Source organism: Cricetulus griseus, chromosome 3 (assembly GCF_003668045.3).
Source record: "Cricetulus griseus strain 17A/GY chromosome 3, alternate assembly CriGri-PICRH-1.0, whole genome shotgun sequence".
NCBI classification, from domain to species: domain Eukaryota; kingdom Metazoa; phylum Chordata; class Mammalia; order Rodentia; family Cricetidae; genus Cricetulus; species Cricetulus griseus.
The window spans coordinates 244,279,965-244,302,357 of NC_048596.1; the positions used below are offsets into that span (position 1 = coordinate 244,279,965).

Consider the following 22,393-nt stretch of genomic DNA (forward strand, 5'->3'; position numbering starts at 1 on the left):
ACTTCGTTATGCCAGGTCTAAGTACTGCTTTTGTTCTGACCCCTTAATCAAACATCCTATTTTAATAATTTACAGAAAGCATTAAATGGGTGTTTAAAAAAAAAAAAAAAGACTTAAGCCCAGTACAAAAATAACATTTTCAATTGCTTTAGAGAATGCAAAACATGCGGGCGGTGGGGGAGACAGAAGAAACCCTGTCTCCAAAACCAACAACAACAAAAAGATAAACAGTGTCCTGGGGGAGAGATAGGTCTCTCAGCTGTTTCCCTTGGAATTCTTGGCTAAATATTTAAATTCTATTTTCCACCCAACAGTATAACACACATTAAACTAAATGCCTGCTATTTAATCAAAAAGATCTCCATCCCCTCAGATTCTAATTATTTGTCCTCTGTTTATGACCTTACAAGAAGCGCCTTTTAACATTCATATATTTCTACAGTACCAGTCTTGGGGGGAGGAGGACAATTTTAGATTTATAGAAAAAGAATCAATGGAAAATACAGTTTCGGTATACCCCATCTCTCCTCCTCCCAATTTCACTATTGTTAATATCTTTTTCTGGAGGGGGGCGTGGTTTGAGACAGGGTTTCTCTGTATTTCTTTGGAGCCTGCCCCCGGAACTCACTCTGTAGACTAGGTAGGCTGACCTCGAACTCACAGAGATCTGCCTGCCTCTGCCTCCTGAGTGCTGGGATTAGCTGACATATTGTTAATATCTTGTTATCATTGATAAGCCAGTAATGGTAAATTATTATTAACACCATAGTTTACATTAGGGCTTGCTCAATGCTGTGCATTCTTTGGGATTAGTATTTATCATAAACAAACTATAAACTAATATATTTTGCACACACCCCTTTGCTCAACCTTCCCCCCAAATCCCTGACAGTCAGTGAATTTTACTTGCTCTTTGTTTTTTGGGTTTTTTTTTTTTTTTTAGATGCTATATAGATGGAATCATACTGTATGAAGCCTTTTTCAGAGTGACTCATTTTACTCAGTAGTATCCATTCAAATCCCCCCCACCCCCCCACCCCTGCTTTGTAGCTTGGTAACTTATTTCTGTTAATTGCTGAATGATATTCCATTAGTCATATATTCAGCAGTTTTGTTCATTCTTGACTGTTACTACAAACATAAAAGTATTCTTTGAATGTCAGTTTTTTATTCCTTTGAGTAAATACTAAGGAGCAGAATTATTGGACCCAATTTAAGAGTATGAATAGTTTATAAGAAATTGCCAAACTGTCCTTCAAAATGAATGGATCAGTTTACATTCCTGCTATGAGTGAAGAAGAATTCCTTTTGTGCCACATTCTTGTCAAATGTCCTAGATCTTGAGCATTCTGGTAAGGAGTATCATGGTACACCCTTGTTTTAATACATATTTTCCTGAAACTAAGATGGAGATTACTTTTCATATCCCTGTCTTCTGTAAATATCAACTTTGCTGAGGTGTTTAAAGTTTTGGGGGCTTGGGCTGTTTTCTAAATTGGATTGTTACAGAGCATTGTTAAGAATAAAGTTATTTTATTTTGGTGCTGGAGTTCAAAACCTGGACTAAGCAAAAACTACCACTGTCCCTCTACTCGTAGGAGTATTGTTTGTATTATGGGTATACACACTTTAATAGGCAAGTACTTTTCAAATCCCATTTCCCAGTTCATGGATTTTTCATTCTAGTAAACATACACACCTTTGATTATCATTCTTTTAGTGACAATATATGTAATCTCTTAGAGGGCTATAGCTCTCTCTCACGCTTCCCACGTCCATCTGAGTCATTGCTGGAACTTAATGGATATAGCATCCATATTTTCAAAGGAATTGAGATTAAATTACATAACTCAAGAATCCTTCTAGCTTCTACTCATTATCAAATTCCAAAGTCACTTTCATATTTCCAGGTATTTATTTCAGCAGAGCTCCAATTTTCAGGACTAAAATCTGTGGTGTTCCTAGCCAGCAAGCAAGGAAGCTAATGTTAGAAGTCTGGTCCCAGGCACTCTTAGCCCATGACTGTAGTCTCCCTTGTAGACATGAGTTATATCCAGAATTTAAGAAAGAACACTGGCTATGTGTGTGGAGGCTCATTGATAGAGCGGCACCCTGGCATGGTAAGGCACTAGGTTCCATCCCAAGTGCAAGCAGAACAAAACCTGAACTTCGTATTAAAACACTTCATAGACAATTAGATTGTTGTTGCTGAAAAAAGTTTAAGGTGACAAGAGAGGAAAAGTCCAACAACCCAAAACTTACACACTATGAGCAGCCAGGGGGTTTTTATCCCTTTTATGTTACACCAGAGAAACAGGGGAAACATGAAAAGTTTTAGGGAAAATTCGTGACCCAAGAATTTCATGTTACCCAAGTTGTCTCCCACATTTAGAGCCTCAGAAATAAAAACATTTATTTCTGAAAAGGCCTTAGGTAAACTTCTAATTCCTTCACTTGGTCTTCAACTATCCATGGTAACCCAGCAGCACTGTTTGCTTGCTGTCTATGCAACCTCAAGCAACTAACTCAAGATATTTGCTACTTCATTTCCATTGATGTAAAGTAGAAATAATTAGAGAAAAATATCTCCACTTAATTGCTTAACTTAAGAATTAATTTACTAAGCTGGGTGTTGGCTGTGCAAGCCTTTAATCCCAGTCAGTACTCGGGAGGCAGAGGCAAGTGAATCTCTATGAGTTTGAGGCCAGCCTGGGCTACAGAGCGAGTTCCAGGACAATCTCCAAAACTACAAAGAAATCCTGTCTCGAAAAAGCAAACAAACAAACAAACAAACAAAAAAGAATTAACTTACTAGATGCAAGACACTTGCTACCTTGCCTGGCACACAGGAAGTGTTGACGGCTGTTTTTTTTTAATCTGATCTCTCCTTCTTGACTATTATGCACACTTTGACTTTCTGTCTTCTGTCCTTCGTGTCTATTCCTTTCTTTTACTCAAATTCATTTTTCTTTGAAATTATATAGACACTTTAAAAGAGTATCCTGTACTGTTCCTCGCCAGCAGTTCACATTTCTCCAATATGCCTCCAATAGTTGCCACATTTAAAATATACTTTTTGGGAACTAGAGAGATGGCTCAGGAGATTCTAGTAACCATGCCCAGTTGGTCACAATCTCCTATAACTCCAGTTTCAGGGGCTCTCACATCACTGAAGTATGCCCCCTTCACAAACGTGCACAAATAAAGACATAAAAACAGATCTAAAAAAAAAAGCTTACCAAGTTTGCATTTACTTTTTATCTAATGTCTTGTTGCAACCGTTTCTCTAAATATCATTCCCTTTCCTTATCTTTCTCACGTGTAGCATTAGCATTTCCAGGTCTGGTGCTGGCAGCCAAGGAAGGGTTACAATTTAGCCCTTCTATCAAGTAACTGGGGACAGTCAGAAATGTTGCGCGTTGCATTCTGGGAATTGTGGTCCTTTGTGCTCCCCGATGAGGCGCTCGTTTGTGTTGGAGGGAGGGGGAAAGAAGAGGAAGGGTCTGCCCGACCGGAAGTGACCGCTAAGCCGACTGTGGGCGTGGAAAGAGGTGGGTATTTGGCCAGTTCCACGGCGTAGGCTCTTATCCTGAAGTTTGCTGACCATCTCACGCTTCTGGATCCAGGATCCTAAGGAGTGCGTCACTAGACTGGAGTCCAGGTATCACCATGGCAACCGCCCGCGCTCTGGGAGTGTGACGTCACCTCGCGGGCCCCCGTAATGCGGCCTGCGCGGGAGGAAGCCGGGGAGTCAGGGAAGGGGGCGCGCCTCCCCTCGGCGATGCCGGGGCCCGCCCGTTCCCCAAGGCTTTGTTCCTTTGTTCTGGGCCGGGCTAGCTGAGGTGCGGGGCAGCCCGCCTTCTGGTGTGTCCCGCAACAGGTGTGTCTGGCCTCCACCCGGGGAAATAGGAGGTCGCGGACCAGGTAGAGGGCGCCTAGTCAGACTCTAGGTAGAGTCGCTGCTACAAAGCAGAGGTGCTCCCTCTCCACTGCGTGTTTCTCTGCAGTAATCCAACCCTCCCCGTGCGCTCTGCTCTCGGATAGGACCTCCTGGCTACGCTGTAACAGAGTCTGAGGTGCGACTGTAAGACGTGTGTCCCGGACTGCATCTTGTGCCTTGAGGCCAACCTCGGAGGGCATAAGGCACCCACCCTGGAAGGGGAGCGGGACATTCAAGCCCCAGACTGAAGCTGCCTGGGTGTCCACGTGTCCAAGTTCTAGCGGAACCCGTAAAGCTCCTGAGATGGCAGGTAATGGGGACTACCAAGGCAGAGCCCGCTGGTGGGGGCCGAACTGAGAGGTGGGAGGAGGACGCAATGTGGTTAAGGGTAAAGAAACCCAATTGCGTAACCGAAAGAGACTTGGAACAATTAATTCTGTCTCCTGGACTTGAGGGTTTGAAAAGGAACAACAGCTTAGAATGTCTGATCCTCCTCTTGATGCTTTTTTAAATTACGTTTTAGAATAATAAATTGTAGTCAGGAAAAAAGAAAGCAGTGTTCTCTCTCCTCAATGAAAGGATAAGTTTATGGAATATCTTGCAGAGAGCAATTTTTCAAGCTTGTGCCGGTGCAAGTGTGGCCTTAAACTCGCCATTTTGGGTGCAAACAGCATCCTTGTCTTTTTAGTTCCTTTTACCCAAAGTGCCTATTCCTGTAATTTCTGTGTAGATCTTAAAAGCACTAGAGACTGACCGTTCTTTCACAATGCTGCCCTTACCTGTGAATTCAGCTGTTAGAATTCCTCCCAAGTTCTCTTTCAAGTAGCCTGGCCTCATTTCTTTTGATAGGTCCATGTAAGATCTCTAGACTTCTGACAAGTCTTTTCCTAGTTATCACATTTCTTACACTGTAGTCCCTAAAAGTAAATATAGTTCTTTAAATGTTCTTTTAAAAATACCTGGGAGTATATGTTACCATTTTTCCCTCAAACACTTTTGTTAAATTTTTTAGATTAATTTTTATTTTATATGTATGAATGTTTGCCTACATGTCTTTCCTTTTATTAGGTATGTGTGTTTGCACAAGTGTGTACATTGTATGCGTTGATAAACTCACCGAGATCCACAACTTTTTACTTCCTTGGTGATGCGATTAAAGGCATGTACCTTCATACCCTGCTGGTTACTGACATTTTATGTGCAGCAGAGAAAAGACATCAAGAACGTCTTGCCTCACTTAAGGAAGACTTCAGATTTAGCTGTGTGAACCATGTGAATGGTTAAGTATTGAGAGACAAAGCTGAATCTTAAGGCAGTGTTATTTTTCCTCCTAAGCCTACTCAGGACAGTACAGAGGCCTCAGTTGAATCTTTTTGGGGCTTGGGGTATTCAGACATAAAGGAAGGGGAGATATGGCTGTTATTTTAGGAAGAAAAGTGAGTTTTTCTGGATTGCTGGCAGCAACAGACTAGTCAGATTCACCATTGCCTCTTCCTCCTTAGGCCTGTCCTTTGCAGACTCTGCCAGTCTCCACCAGGGACATCCTCTACTCCCATCAACTAGTTTTCGGGTAAGTTGAGATTTTTTCAAATGCCATGTCTCTTCTCAGAGTAATGAGTCTTTTATTGTGAGGTGTGTTTACCCCCAAATCCTCATTGGTGAATCTTTCTGGGCTCTCATCTGTCCTGTGATCTCACCTGGATCCTACTCTGCCTCTCCAGTTTGAAGGATGCATTCATCATTTTCCTCTTATCTTGTGTTATTACTAGGGTGGAGCTGGGGTGGGAAGAAGCACAGCATTTAATTTTTGACTTGAATAAATTGGCCAATGAAAAAAATTCAAAAACTGGCAAATTTATGGAAGGTGAAACGAGTGCTGTAGATCTGAGGGAATGGAGACATATGGGTTGTTTGCAAGGGACAGAGAGTTGCCTGGATGATGTGGAATTGTATTCTCTGAAGGACAAGTAACATTTGAATATTGGAGTGAGAAACTGAGTCTAGGTATGAAGAGAGTTATAAGCAGAGGTGTTCAGGTAAGCTCTGCTAACAGCCATAGATTGAGAAAGATTTGGAAGAGATGGCTTATTTTGGAAAATTAAAAAGTAATTGAATTCAGAATATAAGAGATCTTGAATATTTAATGAGAAGTTTGAAGACTTTATTCTCTAGGTCATCTGTGAGCCATAATAGATTTTAATGTAGGAAAAATGACCTGATACAGTTAGTAGGAAAATCTATCTTTAGAACTTAGACGAAAGAAAGAGAGATGGAGGAAGGGAGGGAGGGAGGGAGGGAGGGAGGGAGGGAGGGAGGGAGGGAGGGAGGGAGGAAGGAAGGAAGGAAGGAAGGAAGGAAGGAAGGAATTTTTCCATGGTTCTTAATCAACCTCAAAACCTCCTTCAGAAGGCTTCCTATTCTTATTCAGCCCACCCACCCCAATTATTCCCAATTTCAACTTAAGTACTCTTAGCATGTGTTGAAAGTATATTGTCATTTTTCTGTATCATAGAGGAATTAATTCTAGGACCCCTAACAGTTGATTTCAAAACATGTAGATCCTTGAGTCCCTCACTTAGATGGCACAATATTTGCATATAGTCTTTTCACATCCTCCTGTGTACCTTAGTCATCCTAGATACTTACATATCTAATGCATTGTAAATATTGTGTAAACACAGTATAAATATTATGTAGTTCTGTATTATTTAGGGATAGTGACAAAAACAATATCTGTGTGTATTCTTTGAATATACTTAATCTATAGTTGGTTGAATCCACAGATGCAGAGACTAACTGTAATTGGACAAGTTTTAGCATACATAGAAGTTCATAAAAACATCATTATGTTCCAAGTGGTTAGTGAACATATCCATAGTCAAGAGAACACCTTTGTGTTACTTGAATCCTTTTAAATTTACTAAGATTCATTTTAACTTTTCTTTTGCTCAGAATATGAGCCCCCTTATGGATGACCAGAGAGTACTGTATAGGCAGGTAAATTTGCTTACATTGGGTGAAGTGTTCAATATATATATGCTAGTTTCCTATTGTTACTATAATTAACTATAGAAGCTTAGTTTGCTCAAAACCATAGAGACAAAAATCCAAAATGTAGCTGGGAGTGGTGGCACAGGCCTTAAATCTTCAGCACTTGAGAGGCAGATGCCAGCCAGGATTGTATAGCAGGACCAACTTTCAAACTAGAGACCCCACAACATAATCTTTGAGCCAACAGGAATATTTGGGTATTTGTTTTGTTTGTTTGTTTGTTTGTTTTGATTTTTTTGAGACAGGGTTTCTCACTCACAGAGAGCCGCCTCTGCCTCCCGAGTGCTGGGATCAAAGGCATTCGCCACCAATGCCCAGCTTGGGTATGTTTTAAAGATGTGAAGATCTCACTTTATGTTTATTTTTATTTTATTTTTTTGCCAAGTTAATTGTAATGGTATAATTTAGTGATTAATCCATCATATCTTAATTATTTTGAAAATTTTTAATCCTATGCAGCTTTCAAAACACATGAGGCCTATTTGAGCTGTTGTCTTCTTCCTGAATTTTATAACATGGCACTGTTTCAGTTACTTTATACTTTGATGTCCTTTGAAATGTAATAGGGCAGCTGGGTGAGATGGCACATGCATTTTAGTCCCAGCACTGAAGAGACAAAGGCAGGCTGATCTCTGAGTTTGAGGCCAGCCTGGCCTATAACATGAGTTCCAGGACAGCCAGGATATCAAAAATATTATTGATGATAGCAGTTATAATATTAATATTTGCTGTCTTAGAACTCAGAGGTAAGGAGGAATAACAAGGACAGCATTGGCCAGTAATGACTGAGAGCTTACTTAGACACCTAAATTAAACCCTTCACAGGAAAAAAGGGTTTGGTTTTTGGGTTTTGGTGCTGAGGATTGACCCTAGGGCCTTGCACATACTCTGCCAATGAGCTTCATTACCACCTTCCACATGGAATATTATTTTTATTCTTAATACTAATCCCATGGGTAATGTACTATGTAGATGGATTTTTCTTTGGGCTACCAGCTCATAAAATAATAGCATAGAGACTTTATTATTAATTTTGAAAGCTTGGCTTTAGCTTAGACTTGCCCCACTGCCTTCTTCTTCTTTTTTTTTTTTTTTTTTTAATGTTCAAGGTTAATCTTTAAAAAACAAAAACCAAACTACTATTTAACAGCCCACTAAAAACATCCACATGGAACAAAGGAAAATACTCAACTTCAGTACAAGCAAAAGGAAAAGCAGTCTCCAGGAAGTCCAAGTTACACACTTCCACATACTGCAGTGGAGACAGTTCTGTTCACATCAGCTGAAAACTATCTTTCTACCACTCATCCCATTTCTAAAATGAGAATTTAAGTTCTGGTCTTTGATTTGCTTCAAAAAGTACTGTAACAGATATTGTTTTAACAATTCAGTAATGTTTGATATAGATTCATCAGATTAAAAAACAAGCAAGGGCTTCCACCCACTCCTTAATGCCAGAATAAAGATCACCTCTGAGCATTAGGCAGTTATTTAATACAAGATCAGTCCTCAGTAGTGGTGGCTGTACCAGTCCCATTAGCTCTTTTTTTTTTTAAAGAATCCTTTTTTTTTTTTTTTTTAGATTTTATTTATCATATATACAACATTCTGCTTCCATGCATATCTGCACACCAGAAGAGGGCACTAGCGCTCATAACAGATGGTTGTGAGCCACCATGTGGTTGCTGGGAATTGAACTCAGGACCTCTGGAAGAGCAGTTGGTGCTCTTAACCTCTGAGCCATCTCTCCAGCCCCCATTAGCTCTTATAACTTAAATTAACCCATTTATTTTCATCTCCATTCTGTCACATGACCTGTTACCTCATCTTTCCATACTGCCCATGCTGCTTCCTCACTGGCTGGCAATTCCATCTTCTTCTTCCCAGAGTTCTCTCTCTGTCTGGAAGTCCCACGTTTGCCCCATGCCTAGCTATTGGCTGTTCAGCTCTTTATTGCATCAATCATAGCAATACATTTCCACACAGTGTACAAATATTCCACATCAGTAATATTTTAAAATTTCCTAAAGTGGACATCCTAGGAACATACACTAGTATCACTTTTTTTACCTGCCTTGCTTCTATGGATATTATCAATTTTACCTGTTACTTAAGGCTAAGCAATAGAATACTTGATGTTTTAGGAATCAGTGACCTTTAAGGATGTTGTCGTGAACTTCACCCAGGAAGAATGGAAACACCTGGATCCTACACAAAGAGATTTGTTCAGAGATGTGACATTGGAAAATTATACACACCTGGTCTCCATAGGTGAGGGTGATGCCCCCCAGTTAAGATCCTGATGTGGAGAGAGGGTATATACCTGGTCTCTGTAAGTAAGTTTATATGGTATAGGAGGCAAATGCACACCTCATCTCTGTATGTAAGGGTAGCCCCAAGTTTTGATAGGGTATGGGGGAGGAAGGTACATACTTCATCTCTGTAGATGAGGGTAACCCCAAGTTTAGATGGGATGTGGGAAGCACATTATCTCTTGTGCTTAGTTTAGGAGTCAACAATTTTAAATTTGGGAAGTTTCTCCTCATTATGAGTAGAACAGCCGACTAATCATTCTCCTCTCCAGTTGGGCTTCTCAGTTGCTCCATTATTCATAACAGTTGGCATGCTATTCATCTCACCAGACTTTTCCCATGTGGAATGTCTTAGAAACAGAGTGGTGAGATTGCATTTTGATACATTGCTTTTTCCTTATTGCAGACAGATTCCTTTTTTTTCCCCCCTCTGAGCAGGACTCCAGGTTTCCAAACCTGATATGATTTCCCAGCTAGAGCAAGGGACAGAGCCATGGATTGAGGAGTCATGCATTCCTGTTGGTTCCATGGGAGGTAAGTATTGTGTGACAACACAGCACTGCTCTCCGCCGCAGCTGCCACCCTGGCGAGAAGTGAGTCTGTGTAGTTGTAGTTCCACTCAGAGCATCACCTGTGGAGAGATGAGATTCCATTTTACATTCTCTTCAGAGGAGGCATCCTTCCCGATTGTTGTAAAGCAGACCTCTCAACCTGCACTCTGCATTCCCTCTTCCCACTTTCTTTTGACCCAGAATTGTCCTCTCACTTTCTGTTTTAGGGTTCCATCTCTGTTAGCATCAAATGAAACACATGCTATTCCTAGATGCTTTCACTCAACACTGGCTATCATTCACTTTCTTTTCTTTGTTCCCAACCAAACTAAAAATGAGTTCCACACCTGCAGCCTTTTTTTTTTTAAGCCCTTACTCCCTTTTTAACTCTCATGCATAGTTTCATATTCTGTCACTTTATCATTCTGTTCTTGAGACTCTTAATATTTTTCTTCTAAGTCATCAGTTTCCAAACCACACAAGGAATTTCTTCGAGGTCCTGACTCTGAAATAACCTAGTCACCTTGTTTATTGCTATACTAGTCACAATAGCCTAGATGCCCACGAACACAGGAATGGATGAAGAAAATGTGATACATCTACACAGTGGAATTTTATTCAGCCATAGAGAAAATGAAATCATAGCCAGGAAGTAGTGGTGTATGCCTTTCATCCCAGCATTTGGGAGGTAGAGGTAGGCAGATCTCTGAGTTCAAGGCCAGCCTGGTCTACAGCGCTATTACACATAGAAACCCTATTTAGAAAACCAAAAAGAAGGGAAAAAAAAATGAAATGGACATTTGCAACACCATTATGTTCCTTGTATTCTAAGTTTCTTCAGGACTCTCATGGTAAAGGAATGTTGAACTTTGTCAAATGCCTTTTCTGCGTTTATTGAGATGACCATGTGGTTTTTGTCCTTAGTCTATTTATGTCTTATTTTATTCACGGATTTGTATATATTGAATCAGCCTTGCATCCTTAGCATAAAAAACAGTGTGGTTGCTATGTATGATCTTAATGTGTTCTTGAATCTGGCTAGCAGATACTTCATTGCAAGTTTTTGTACTTATATTTATCAGGGAAATTAATCTATACTTTGTTGTTGTTTTGTCTTTATCTGGTTTGATAGCAGAGTAAGTAGCTTTGTAAAATGAGTTTGGTGTTGTTTCCTTCCTTTTCTGCTTTGTGGAGCAGTTTGAAAGGATAGGTATTAACTCTTCCTTTAAAGCTTGGTAGAATTCAGCAATAGAAGTCCAGGACTTCTCCTTGTGGGCAGACTTTTAATTACTGTCTCAATGTTGTTACTGTTATGGGTCTGCAAACATTGTTTATAACTTCATTTAATTTTGCTAACTTACATGTATTTAGGGATTTATCCTTTCTCTAAGATTTTCTAGCTTTTATGAGTATGTTTCAATGTGTTCCCTAATGATCCTCTGGATTTCATTGGTGTCTTTTGTAAACAGTTCCTTTGAATCTCTAACTTTGCAAATATGCATCTTCTGTTTCTTTTGTTGATTTGGCTTGAGATTTGTCAATCTATTTATCTCATCAAGGAACTAACTCTTTGACTTATGTGTTGTCTTTTTAAGTCCCTATTTCATTAATTTCAGCCCTAATCATTATTTCTAGTCATGTGCTTTTTGGCTTGGCCTGTGTCATAGTTTACTTTCTATTGCTGTGATAAACATTATGACAAAAAAAAAAAAAAAAACAACTTGGGAAGGAAAAAGTTTTTTTTTAAGCTTAAACTTCCTGGTCAAAGTCCATTATTGAGAAGCCAAGGCAGTATAGGAACCTGGAAGCAGGACCTACAGCAGAAACCATAGAGGAACACTGACTTGCTTTCAGCTTGTAGCTCATTCAGCTTGCTTCTTACTACAATTCAGGACCACCTGCCCAGGGGTGGCACAGTGGGCTTGGCCCTCCCGGTTAATGTTAACCAAGAAAATGCCCACACAGACTTGCCTACAGGCCAGCCTGATCCAGGCAGTTCCTCAGCTGAAGGAAAGTTCCACTTCTCACATTAGTCTAGCGTATATCAAATTGACAAAAACTACTAAAGCTTGTTGTTTTTTGGTTTCTTGGTTTTTTTTTTTAAATTTAATTTTATTATTTTTTTTCTAGAACCTTGAAGTTGGGAGCAGGAGAGATGGCTTAGGGGTTAAGAGAGCTTGATGCTCTTCCAGACTACCCAAGTTCAGTTCCTAGTAGCTTCGTAAGATAGCTCGCAGCCACCTTAACCCCAGACCCAAGGAATCTGACACCTCTGGCCTCTTTGGACACAGGTACCCATGTACATATGCCCATACACATAATTTTAAAAACTAATTTTGTGTGTGTGTGTGTGTGTGTGTGTGTGTGTGTATGTGTGTGTGTGTGTGTGTGTGTGTGTGACACTGGGGTATATCATTAGATTTTTTTTTTGCTATTTGTCTTTTTTTTTTTTTAATTATGTGTGGGTGTCAATATCAGCATGTGGGTATGCACGTGTGATGCCCACTCCTCTAGTTCTTTTTTTCTTAGGGGGCAGTGGTTAATGTATGCACTTACAACTATGAACTTAGAATTGCCTTAGCCCTATCCAAGAGGTTCTGGTAAATTGTGCTTTCATTTTCTTTTGATTCTAGGAAGTTCTTTATTTCCTTCCTGATTTCTTCAATAACCCTACTGTTCGTTCATAAGTGTCTTGCTCAGTCTCCAAGAATTTATGTTGTTTCTGTGATTTTTCTTGTTGATGGTTTCTAGATTTATTCCATTATGACCTGATGAGATACAGTGAATTAATTTTGATCCTTTTGTATTAAGGCTTGCTTGTGGCCTCTAAGATGATTTTAAGGGCTTCTGAGAGGAGTGTTTGTTCTGTGTCTGATGGGTAGGATTGTGTAGAGATCTAAAGCCAAATGATATATAGTATAATTTAGCTCAGAAGTTTCTTTGGTGATTTTTAATTTGGAAGACATACCTAAAGGTGAGTGTGGATTATTGAAGTGTTTCCGTATTTCTGTATGAAGACCTATATGGCCTTTCCTCCCTTTCAGTATTTGTGACATTAAATTGGGAACCCAAACATATATCTCCTTAATAAATTGTCCCCTTTGTTAATATGCAGTGGCCTTCTTTATCTATTCTGACTATTTTGGGGTCTTCTTTATCTAATATCAGAGTGACTATGCTAGTTTAATGTAAGTTTGCATTTGTTTAGCCAATGGTAGTGGTGGTGGTGCATGTCTTTAATCCCAGCACTGGGAGGCAGAGGCGGATTGATCTCTGAGTTTGAGGCCAATCTGATCTACAGAGCAAGTTAAAAGTTTGTTTTTGCTTGGAAGGTTGATTTCCATCCTTTGGAAACAGTTTATGAGTGCCTTTGAAAGGAGAGTGTGTTTCTAATAGACACCAAATAGATCTTGTTTTGTAACCCAGTCAGTTGTGTTTTTATATTGGTGAGTTGAGGCCATTTGCATTTGAAGTTATTATTGAAGAATTTGCAATGTCCTATGGTTTTATTGGTTGTTCTGGTTGACTGGATTATTGCTATAGTTCTTTTCTTTGTCCCCTACCAGGAGTTTTCTGGTTTATTGTGTTAGCATACTAGATTTGTTCCTGACTTCCATTTGTGCATCTGTTCCTGTCATGAAGAAAATGTATGTCTCATGTACTTTTGTGCTGCTTTCCCTTTTCTTACATATTGTATCCCTTTAAGTGTGTTTTGCATTGCCTTAGGTTGTGCTTTGTCTTAGTTAGGGTTTCAATCACTGTGAAGAGACACCATGACCATGGCAACTCTTACGAAGGAAAACATTTAATTGGGCTGGTTTACAATTTCAGAGATTTAGTCCATTATCATTATAGCAGAACATGGCAGTATGCAAGGAGACATGGTGCTAGGGAAAGAGCTGAGAGTCCTACGTCTTGATCTGCAGGCAACAGGAAATAAACTGAACTTAGGAGTAGTTTGAACATAGGAGACCCTCCAACAAGGATATACCTAGCCATACCTACCTCAGCAAAGTCACACCTCCTAAGAGTGTCACTCCCTATGAGTTTATGGGGGCCAATTACATTCAAACTACCACATGCTTGTCTTGAAATTTTTGAAAAGACAACTTATCTGAGGATAACAATTTTTAAATTTTATTATTTTGTGTGTATGGGTGTTTTGCCTACATGTATTTCACCACATTCATGTACTGCCCTTGAGGTTCAAATGAAAGCATTGGATACTTGGGACTGGGGTAAAGACAATTGTGAGCCTCCATGTTGGTTCTAGGGATCAAACCTAGCACTCTGGAAGAGCAGCCAGTATTTGTAACTACTAGCTATCTCCAGCCTCAACAATCCCCTTTTTAGATTTATTTTATGTATATGAACATGTATGTAAAGAACATGTATGTTTCTTTACCACCTCAGGCCTCGTGCCCACAGAGGTCAGAAGAGGGTGTCAGATAGCCCGGAACTGGAGTTTCAGGCAATTGTGGGCCACTATGTAGGTGCTGGAACCAAACCCAGGTCCACTGCAAGAATAGTAAGTGGTCTTAACTGAGCTACCTCTCCAGCCTCCAGTTGCCTCCTTCCTGAGAATGTCTTGGAGACCTGTAATCCTGATGTGTGCTTTTTCTCACTGGTCTGATTGGTTTTTTTGTGGGCTGGTTATCAACATCTTCAATTACTTTGCCACGTACTGAGTATAGGAATATGTTGGCCAGTGCCCATAGGTTTTTGTATGTAGTAAAGTATAGATAGCTCTTGTGGGAGAGGTGAAAGTAATCATATTCTTCTAGAATTTTCTCTAATCCTTCATTCCTATCCTAGATATTCTCTTGGTTGTTGAATAGAGAATTTGACATTGTGTGAACATTGGTTGTGGTATCACTTTACCTTCATATATTTCACACTTGTGATTGGTTATCAAACACTTTTCTCTTTCTTAATAGCACAAGACTCTATGACCCTCATGTGCTTCACCCTACAATACATTCAGAAGATATTCTTTATTGTGTTTAATTTGTGTGTTGGCCAGGGGTGCGTGTGTTTATTTGGAGGTCAGAGGACAACTCTACTACTCAATTCTCTCATTCTATGTGGATCATGGGGATTGGACTCACTGTCAGGCCCAGCAGAACAGGCACTTTCATTGACTAAGGCATTTATTTCACCAGCCTCAGAAGATATTTCTTATGATTATTTGCTATGCAAACATATTTTCTTGGGTATTATTCCTCTTGGTGAAAACATATGTCTGAAACACATTGCTAAAACTGTGCTACAGTGACTGTGGTTTTGCTGAAGTTCTGCCTCTATAAGGCTACGTACACTGATGCACACTATCCCATTATCTGTGGAGATATGGGGAGGAGATAGTGGGCAGCATAGTGTCTGCCATTCTGTTCATGTTTACTGTAGTTGTGACTGGACTTACAATACAGTGTCTTTTCTTACCTCCAGTGGGACTGGAGGAATATTTTCTTTTATTCTATCACCCCTGAGGATCTTCCTCACCTTTGTCCTATTCTCATCTACATTCTTGTGGGCTTCAACTATTTTCTTTCCTCTTCAGCTGGAATTTTGTATCTTACACATAAACATCCTATTATAATGCTGCGTTTGGCATCTTCCACTCCTATACCCATGTAGTCCTCCATTTTTTTTTCCAAAATCCAAAATGGTAGACTTGAATTTTTTTATCTTTCCTTCCATAAATTATTTCCTCGCTATTTATAACTCTTAATTTTTAGCAAAGATGAAATTCTTACTTCCAGTTTACAGGCTAACAATCTTGGTTAAGTCTTACTTAAGTCTCTGCTGTTTCTCCGGAGTTTGCATCAGCATCCTTTGCTTTGTTGCATCTTTTAGAGTAAGTACTTTTCTTTGTATCCTTAGTCATCTCTGTTACCTTTTTTTTTTTTTTTTTTTTTCTAAATTCATGGAACAGTTTATTTGCCTATCTCACTTGGCAAGCCAATCCTTTTGAGTAGATGTGTCCATTGTACTCTGCTTGGACGCAGCTTGTGTCCACAGGAAGAAACACTGACCAGGGAAGTCCTAAACTCAAGAACCTTAGCAGCTCATCTCCATTTGAGATTCTGTTCTCCTTTGTCATGGCAGGTGTTTCAGTGATGGGTATAGTGCCAGTGGCCTTGTAGCATCCTGCGAGGTGAAGTGCTGGCCTTTCTTTAAGAACATGGGCTGCCACAAGCATAGGGTGAGCTTCAGATCCTCTCCAGGCATGGACATTTCTTTCTCTGGAGGCAAGATAACATGACAGGCCATGCCCCAAGTCAGTGAGAACATAAGACATAAAATAAGACACAAAGGGTTTGTGGTGGCCACCTTTCTCTTGCTGAAGATGTAAGCATGGGCCTCCACCCTTTGGTGGCTTTGGGTAGAACCTGGCTTAACTGTGACTAAACCACACTCAGATCCTCCTGCCTGTACTTCGGACCAGAACACCCAGGTTATCCCTTGCCTTAGTCCTCTCAATGTGGAATGCTTCAATGCCCGTCACCACAGTGGGAATGTCTGTGTTATATTCCAGCAATTCATACACATCTCCTGTCTCCAAAATACCATGCTCTAATGTACCTCTTACCACTGTGTCCCAGCCCTGCTTTGGTGGCGCACACCTTTAATCTCAGCACTTAGGAGGCAGGGGCAGGCGGATCTCTGTGAGTTTGAGACCAGCCTGGTCTACAAGAGCTAGTTCCAGGACAGCCTCCAAAGCCACAGAGAAACCCTTTCTCAAAAAACCAAACCAAACCAAAACAAAACAAAAAAACAACTGTGTCCCAGAGACTGAGTATGTATAGGTAACAGAAAGGGCTTCTCCAGGTCCCAGGTGAGCACCAGGATGTAAGGGTCCACAGCATCCAGCAGCTTCTGTACCAACTTCACACTTAGTTCAGAATCACATTACTCAAGGGCACAGAGTGCACAGAGCCTGTAATGACTGGAGTTGCCTCTCCTTCAAAGCCAAACAAGGTGAGCAGCTTCTGGATCTCCAGCTGTGCTAGTTCCCTTCATCTATGAGCCCTCCACAGTGTCTACCTGGTTCACATACACCATAGCATGCTTGGCCCCAATCTGTTTAGCCATTGTGCTCTTGTGTCTGGGAATGGGGCCTTCAGCACCTGCCACCACCAGGATGCAGCCATGCAGCCATGCTTTAAGTAATCCACCATGATTGAGCAAGTCTTTGTGGGTATTGTGGCAGGCAGGAGTGTTGTAATCCACATGGGCTGCACTGATAGTAATAAACCTAAACTCTCTCCTCTGAGACAACTGTCCTCATACTTCAACTTTTTTTTTTTTTTTTAATTATCATGTATACAGTGCATGCCAAAAGAGGGCACCAGATCCCATTACAGAGGGATGTGAGCCACTATGTGGTTGCTGGGAATTGAACTCAGAACCTCTGGAAGTCAGTGCTCATAACCTCTGAGCCATCTCTCCAGCCCCACATACTTCTTGAACTTAACCATACCTCCTTGGCTAGAATTTTTATGATTGCTTTAGTCAAGTAGTCTTACATGGGATTCCACATGGCCAATGCTACTCACATTTACATGGGGTTTGTTGTGCACAAAGGTCTTCAGGGTCTTCGGTGACTGCAGCCAACTTGTAGCAATGGAGTCAGGCTGATACTTAGACCACTGAAGGAGGATGTCATTTGCAATAAGGTGGAGGCCACCATTACATAGTACTGCATCAGTCTTCCAGATGCTAAGATTAAAGGTGTGCAATACCACACCCAGCTCACCTCTTAAATTTAAACTATCACTTTAAATGTCATTCTTATTTGTCCATCTATGAAATTGAAGTAAGCATTGTCTTTCGAGTTTTAGTTTGTTCTCCTTAGCTCTTTCCACTTTCTTCCCAAATAATAATATATATTTGAGAATCCTCAAAGTATTAAATCATCTCCAACAATGGCAGTTTTCTTTTGCTCTGTCCAGAAAATACTGGCCTTTTATTTTCTTTCAGACTGGAAGATAAGACCTGAAAATAGTGTGTCACCCCTAGAACTTGACATTTCTGAACAACATCAGTCTTCAAAGGCAGTAGTAAACAATTGCAAAAGGGATGATTACAGCTTCAGTGTCGTAGAAATGTGGAAATCTGATGGAAGTTTACAGAACCTTCAGGCAAACCAACAGACTCTGCCACGGGAAATAAAAATAACTGAGAAAACAGCCCCCACTTGTGAGAGCAGTTTCCGTGTGAGTTCAAGCCTTGTAACACAAACAGAAGTAGTTGTGGAACAAACTTCCATCAAAACAAGAGCTAAGCAGAATTCACTCCCCATCAAAAAAGAGAAGCTATGTAAGTGCAATGAATGTGGTAAAGCTTTTACTTACTGTTCTGCTCTCATTCGCCATCAAAGAACACATACTGGAGAAAAACCCTATAAATGTAATGAATGTAACAAAGCTTTCAGCCGAAGTGAAAACCTTATAAATCATCAGAGAATTCATACAGGAGATAAACCATACAAATGTGACCAGTGTGGAAAGGGTTTTATTGAGGGTCCATCTCTCACTCAACATCAAAGAATTCATACTGGAGAAAAGCCCTACAAATGTGATGAATGTGGGAAGGCCTTTAGTCAGAGGACCCATCTTGTTCAGCATCAGAGAATTCACACTGGTGAGAAACCATACACTTGTAATGAGTGTGGAAAATCCTTCAGCCAGAGAGGTCACTTTATGGAGCACCAGAAAATTCATACAGGAGAAAAACCTTTCAAATGTGAAGAATGTGAAAAAACCTTCACCAGGAGCACACACCTTACTCAACACCAAAAAATTCATACTGGAGAGAAAACCTATAAGTGTAATGAGTGTGGCAAGGCCTTCAATGGGCCTTCAACATTCATCCGTCACCATATGATTCATACTGGGGAAAAGCCTTATGAATGCAATGAGTGTGGAAAAGCCTTCAGTCAGCACTCAAACCTGACTCAACATCAAAAAACACACACTGGTGAAAAACCCTATGATTGTGCAGAGTGTGGAAAATCCTTTAGCTATTGGTCATCCCTTGCTCAACATCTGAAAATTCATACAGGAGAAAAGCCGTACAAATGCAGTGATTGTGGAAAGGCCTTCAGTTACTGCTCATCCCTTACTCAGCATCGGCGAATTCACACTCGAGAAAAACCCTTTGAGTGCAGTGAGTGTGGGAAGGCTTTCAGTTATCTGTCAAACCTTAATCAGCATCAGAAAACTCACACCCAGGAGAAAGCCTATGAATGTAAGGAATGTGGGAAAGCCTTTATTCGGAGTTCATCTCTTGCTAAGCATGAAAGAATTCATACTGGAGAGAAGCCTTATCAGTGTCATGAATGTGGGAAAACCTTCAGCTATGGCTCATCGCTCATTCAGCATAAGAAAATCCATACTGGTGAAAGACCTTACAAGTGTAATGAATGTGGGAGAGCCTTTAACCAGAAAATACACCTTACACAACACAAGAGAATTCATACAGGAGCAAAGCCGTATTCATGTCCCAAGTGTGGTAAGACCTTTCGACACTGTTCATCTCTTGCACAACATCAAAAAACACACACAGAAGAAAAAGCCTACCAGTGCAACAAATGTGAAAAAACCTTTAGCCAGAACTCCCATCTAACTCAGCATCAGCAAATTCATACAGAAGAGAAGCCCTATAAGTGCAATGAATGTGACAAATCCTTTACCCAGAGCATGCACCTAACTGAACATCAGAGTATTCACACTGGAGAAAAACCTTACAATTGTCATGAATGCCCAAAGACTTTCAGCCAGAGCACATACCTCATTCAGCATCAGAAGATTCATTCAGGAGAGAAGCTTTTTGGATGTGATGACTGTGGAAAAGCCTTCAGGTATCGCTCTGCTCTAACCAAACACCAGAGACTGCACCCTGGTATAGCTGCTCTAGGAACATCATAAATGTAGCTGCTGTTTTCACTTTGGTTTTTATAGTGATGAATCAGAGCGGGGTAAGGAACCCCTAAATTATTTTAAATATTCCCTATCTCATGATGAGATAGTCCTTTGGGCTGATCTAATCCAAGTATGTCATTAAACAACATTGTGACAAGCTACTTTAAGTTTCTTTTGTGAATAAGCTGAGACAAGATTGAGAGATAATTTGAAAGGTAGCTTGGAGTTTTATAGTCAGTTTTGTATATTTGCAAGCTATTCTTAAACAGTTGCACTATACATCCACATTTTGTCTTGGATCTACAATGTTTATGGGTTTTGCATGCTTCGCTAGGAGAAGAAATTTGTGCTTCAGTAACTAAGAATTTGTTTTGCTCCTGTTCTAATGCACTTATGTTATTCAGGTAACTGGTCCTTCAATAAAAGTAATCATAAAATACAATCAAACCCAATTGCCTGCAGCAGCAGGTTCATTGGTGTGTACCTGTATTTCCAGCTTCTTAGGCTGAGGTGGGAGGGTCACAATCCCTGGAGTCTAAAGTAGACTGGATAGTACATTGAATCCTTATCTCAAAAATCTGTATTTCCTCTTCTAGCTTTAAAGTATCTTTTTCTGGGAGTTAGAACTAGAGAGGGCTTCTTCTACAATATGTTCAGCCCTGATTACACATGACGTTTAAGTTGGGGTTGCAATAACAAATAGACAGGTATAGTTTAAACAACAAAATTTCATTTCTCACAGTTCTGGAGGTTACTGTCTGGAGAGGGCCCACCATCTGGTTATAGTCAGCTATGTTCTTATGTACTTACATGGCAGAAAACAGAGAGAACCTTCCAGACACTTGTTCCTAATAGCATCATATTGGGGAGTAAGTTTTCAGCTTATGAATTTGGAGATATTCAGTCCTAACAACTGAGGACAACAAGATTTATTACAAAGGCTGCATTAAAGACTCATTTCAGTTGGCTCAGGGTATGGGACCCAGGCTTCAGAAAAATGTCAGCCCTAGTGCTCACTTTTTGATACATAGTCTCTACTATATAGCCCTGGCTGTCCTAGAACTCATTGAGTAGACCAGGCTGGCCTTGAACTCACAGACATCTGCCTGTCTGCCTCTTTTGGGTGCTAGGATTAACAGCATGTACCACCGTGCCTGGCTATTTAACATCTAATTTGTACATTGGAAAGAACAATTGACTTAGACTTCAGTACCTACCGCTTTAGTTAGTTTTTCCCTTTGGCTGTTCACAGATTACTTTGTTCAGTTCACATTATGAAGCTTTGTAACATGAAAAATAAATGATCCAGAGACTGATATTGGGGTTCAAGGTTCAAGCTGAAGATGAGAAAAGCAAAGTTGGCTGGTCACTAGCTCTTACTCTACCTCAGACTGAAATGTGATCCTGGGTCCAACAAACCTCAGACTGTAACCTCTCTTCAGCATGGATGGAGAATCCTGATACTTCAATGTCTTCCTATCCTCAATGTAGCTGGAGAATGAATGCCTGATACTGACTACTGAAGACCCTGTTCCTGTCTTATACTCTTCTAGTTTGGGATTAAAGGTGTGTGATCCCAGGTGCTGAGATCATCTTTATGTGAGCTGTTTCTCTTTAGGACTGGATCAGTCTTGTGCAGATCCAGGTGGCCTTGGGCTCACAGAGATCCATGTACCTCTTAATCCTGAGTCCTAGGATTAAAGGTGTGTATCACCACTGTCTGATCTCTATATCTTGAGGCTGACTTTGCTTTCTGAATTGTCAGGCAAGCTTTAATAAATCATAAATAATATATCACCACAAAGCTTTTGAGTGTCATCTGTTTATATAGATTTTCTCAAGCTCTGGGAGACAAGTTAATTTGCTTCTTCACCAAAGTGCAGAAACTAAGCCACAGTGTAAAGTTTCACTTAAACTCTGTTTCCTTGTATCAGAATCAGGAAACAGTGTTTTATCATCCTAGAGAATGATCTGCATTAGCCTTGCTTTCAGTTTTGAATGAGTGAATTTACTAAGTATATGGCAAGCAAAATATGTACAAGGTGTTATGACAATCTTCTGTGTATTGTATTGTTCCAAATTTAGTCTATTTGTTGTGAAGTGAAAAGCTTTTTTTTTAAAGATTTTATTTATTATGTATACAACATTCTGCTTCTATGTATATCTGCACACCAGAAGAGGCACCAGATCTCATAACAGATGGTTGTGAGCCACCATGTGGTTGCTGGGAATTGAACTCAGGACCTCTGGAAGAGCAGTCGGTGCTCTTAACCTCCGAGCCATCTCTCCAGCCCCGAAAAGCTTTTTTTAAACAGGTTTATTTATTTATTTATTTATTTATTTATTTATTTATTTTTGGTTTTTTGAGACAGGGTGACAGGGTTTCTCTGTGTCTCTTTGGAGCCTATCCTGGCACTCACTCTGGAGACCAGGCTGCCCTCGAACTCACAGAGATCGGCCTGCCTCTGCCACCAATGCCCAGCGAAAAGCTTTTAAGATTTATTTTTACTTATGTGTATATCTGAGTGAGTGAATGGCATATGTGTGTAGGTGTCCTAGAAGGTAAGAAAAGGGCCTGGGACAGGCAGCTATGAGCTGCTCACAGTGGGTGCT

At 40.3% G+C, this 22,393-nt stretch overlaps 1 protein-coding gene across 5 annotated transcripts; it reads left to right on the forward strand.

Moving 5' to 3' along the window:
* The first annotated feature begins 3,511 nt into the window (after positions 1-3,511).
* Znf184 (zinc finger protein 184) lies at positions 3,512-19,941 on the forward strand. Of its 5 annotated transcripts, none has more exons than XM_027409456.1 (6): positions 3,512-3,661; positions 4,045-4,250; positions 5,443-5,510; positions 9,136-9,262; positions 9,742-9,837; positions 17,838-19,941. In XM_027409456.1, exons 2-6 carry the CDS (start codon positions 4,244-4,246, stop codon positions 19,784-19,786), a joined length of 2,247 nt encoding a protein of 748 aa, XP_027265257.1. In that variant the 5' UTR covers positions 3,512-3,661; positions 4,045-4,243; the 3' UTR covers positions 19,787-19,941. The 5 variants fall into 5 exon arrangements, with proteins under 5 accessions (XP_027265257.1, XP_027265259.1, XP_035298762.1 ...); XM_027409457.2 differs by lacking the exon at positions 3,512-3,661 and adding an exon at positions 3,684-3,880; XM_027409458.2 differs by lacking the exon at positions 9,136-9,262.
* The last annotated feature ends 2,452 nt before the right edge of the window (positions 19,942-22,393 follow it).

Coding starts and splice junctions, on each gene's coding strand:
- Znf184 (XM_027409456.1), top strand. Junction 5,511..9,135: donor TCCCATCAACTAGTTTTCGG/GTAAGTTGAGAT, acceptor TTGATGTTTTAG/GAATCAGTGACCTTTAAGGA. Junction 9,838..17,837: donor TCCTGTTGGTTCCATGGGAG/GTAAGTATTGTG, acceptor ATTTTCTTTCAG/ACTGGAAGATAAGACCTGAA.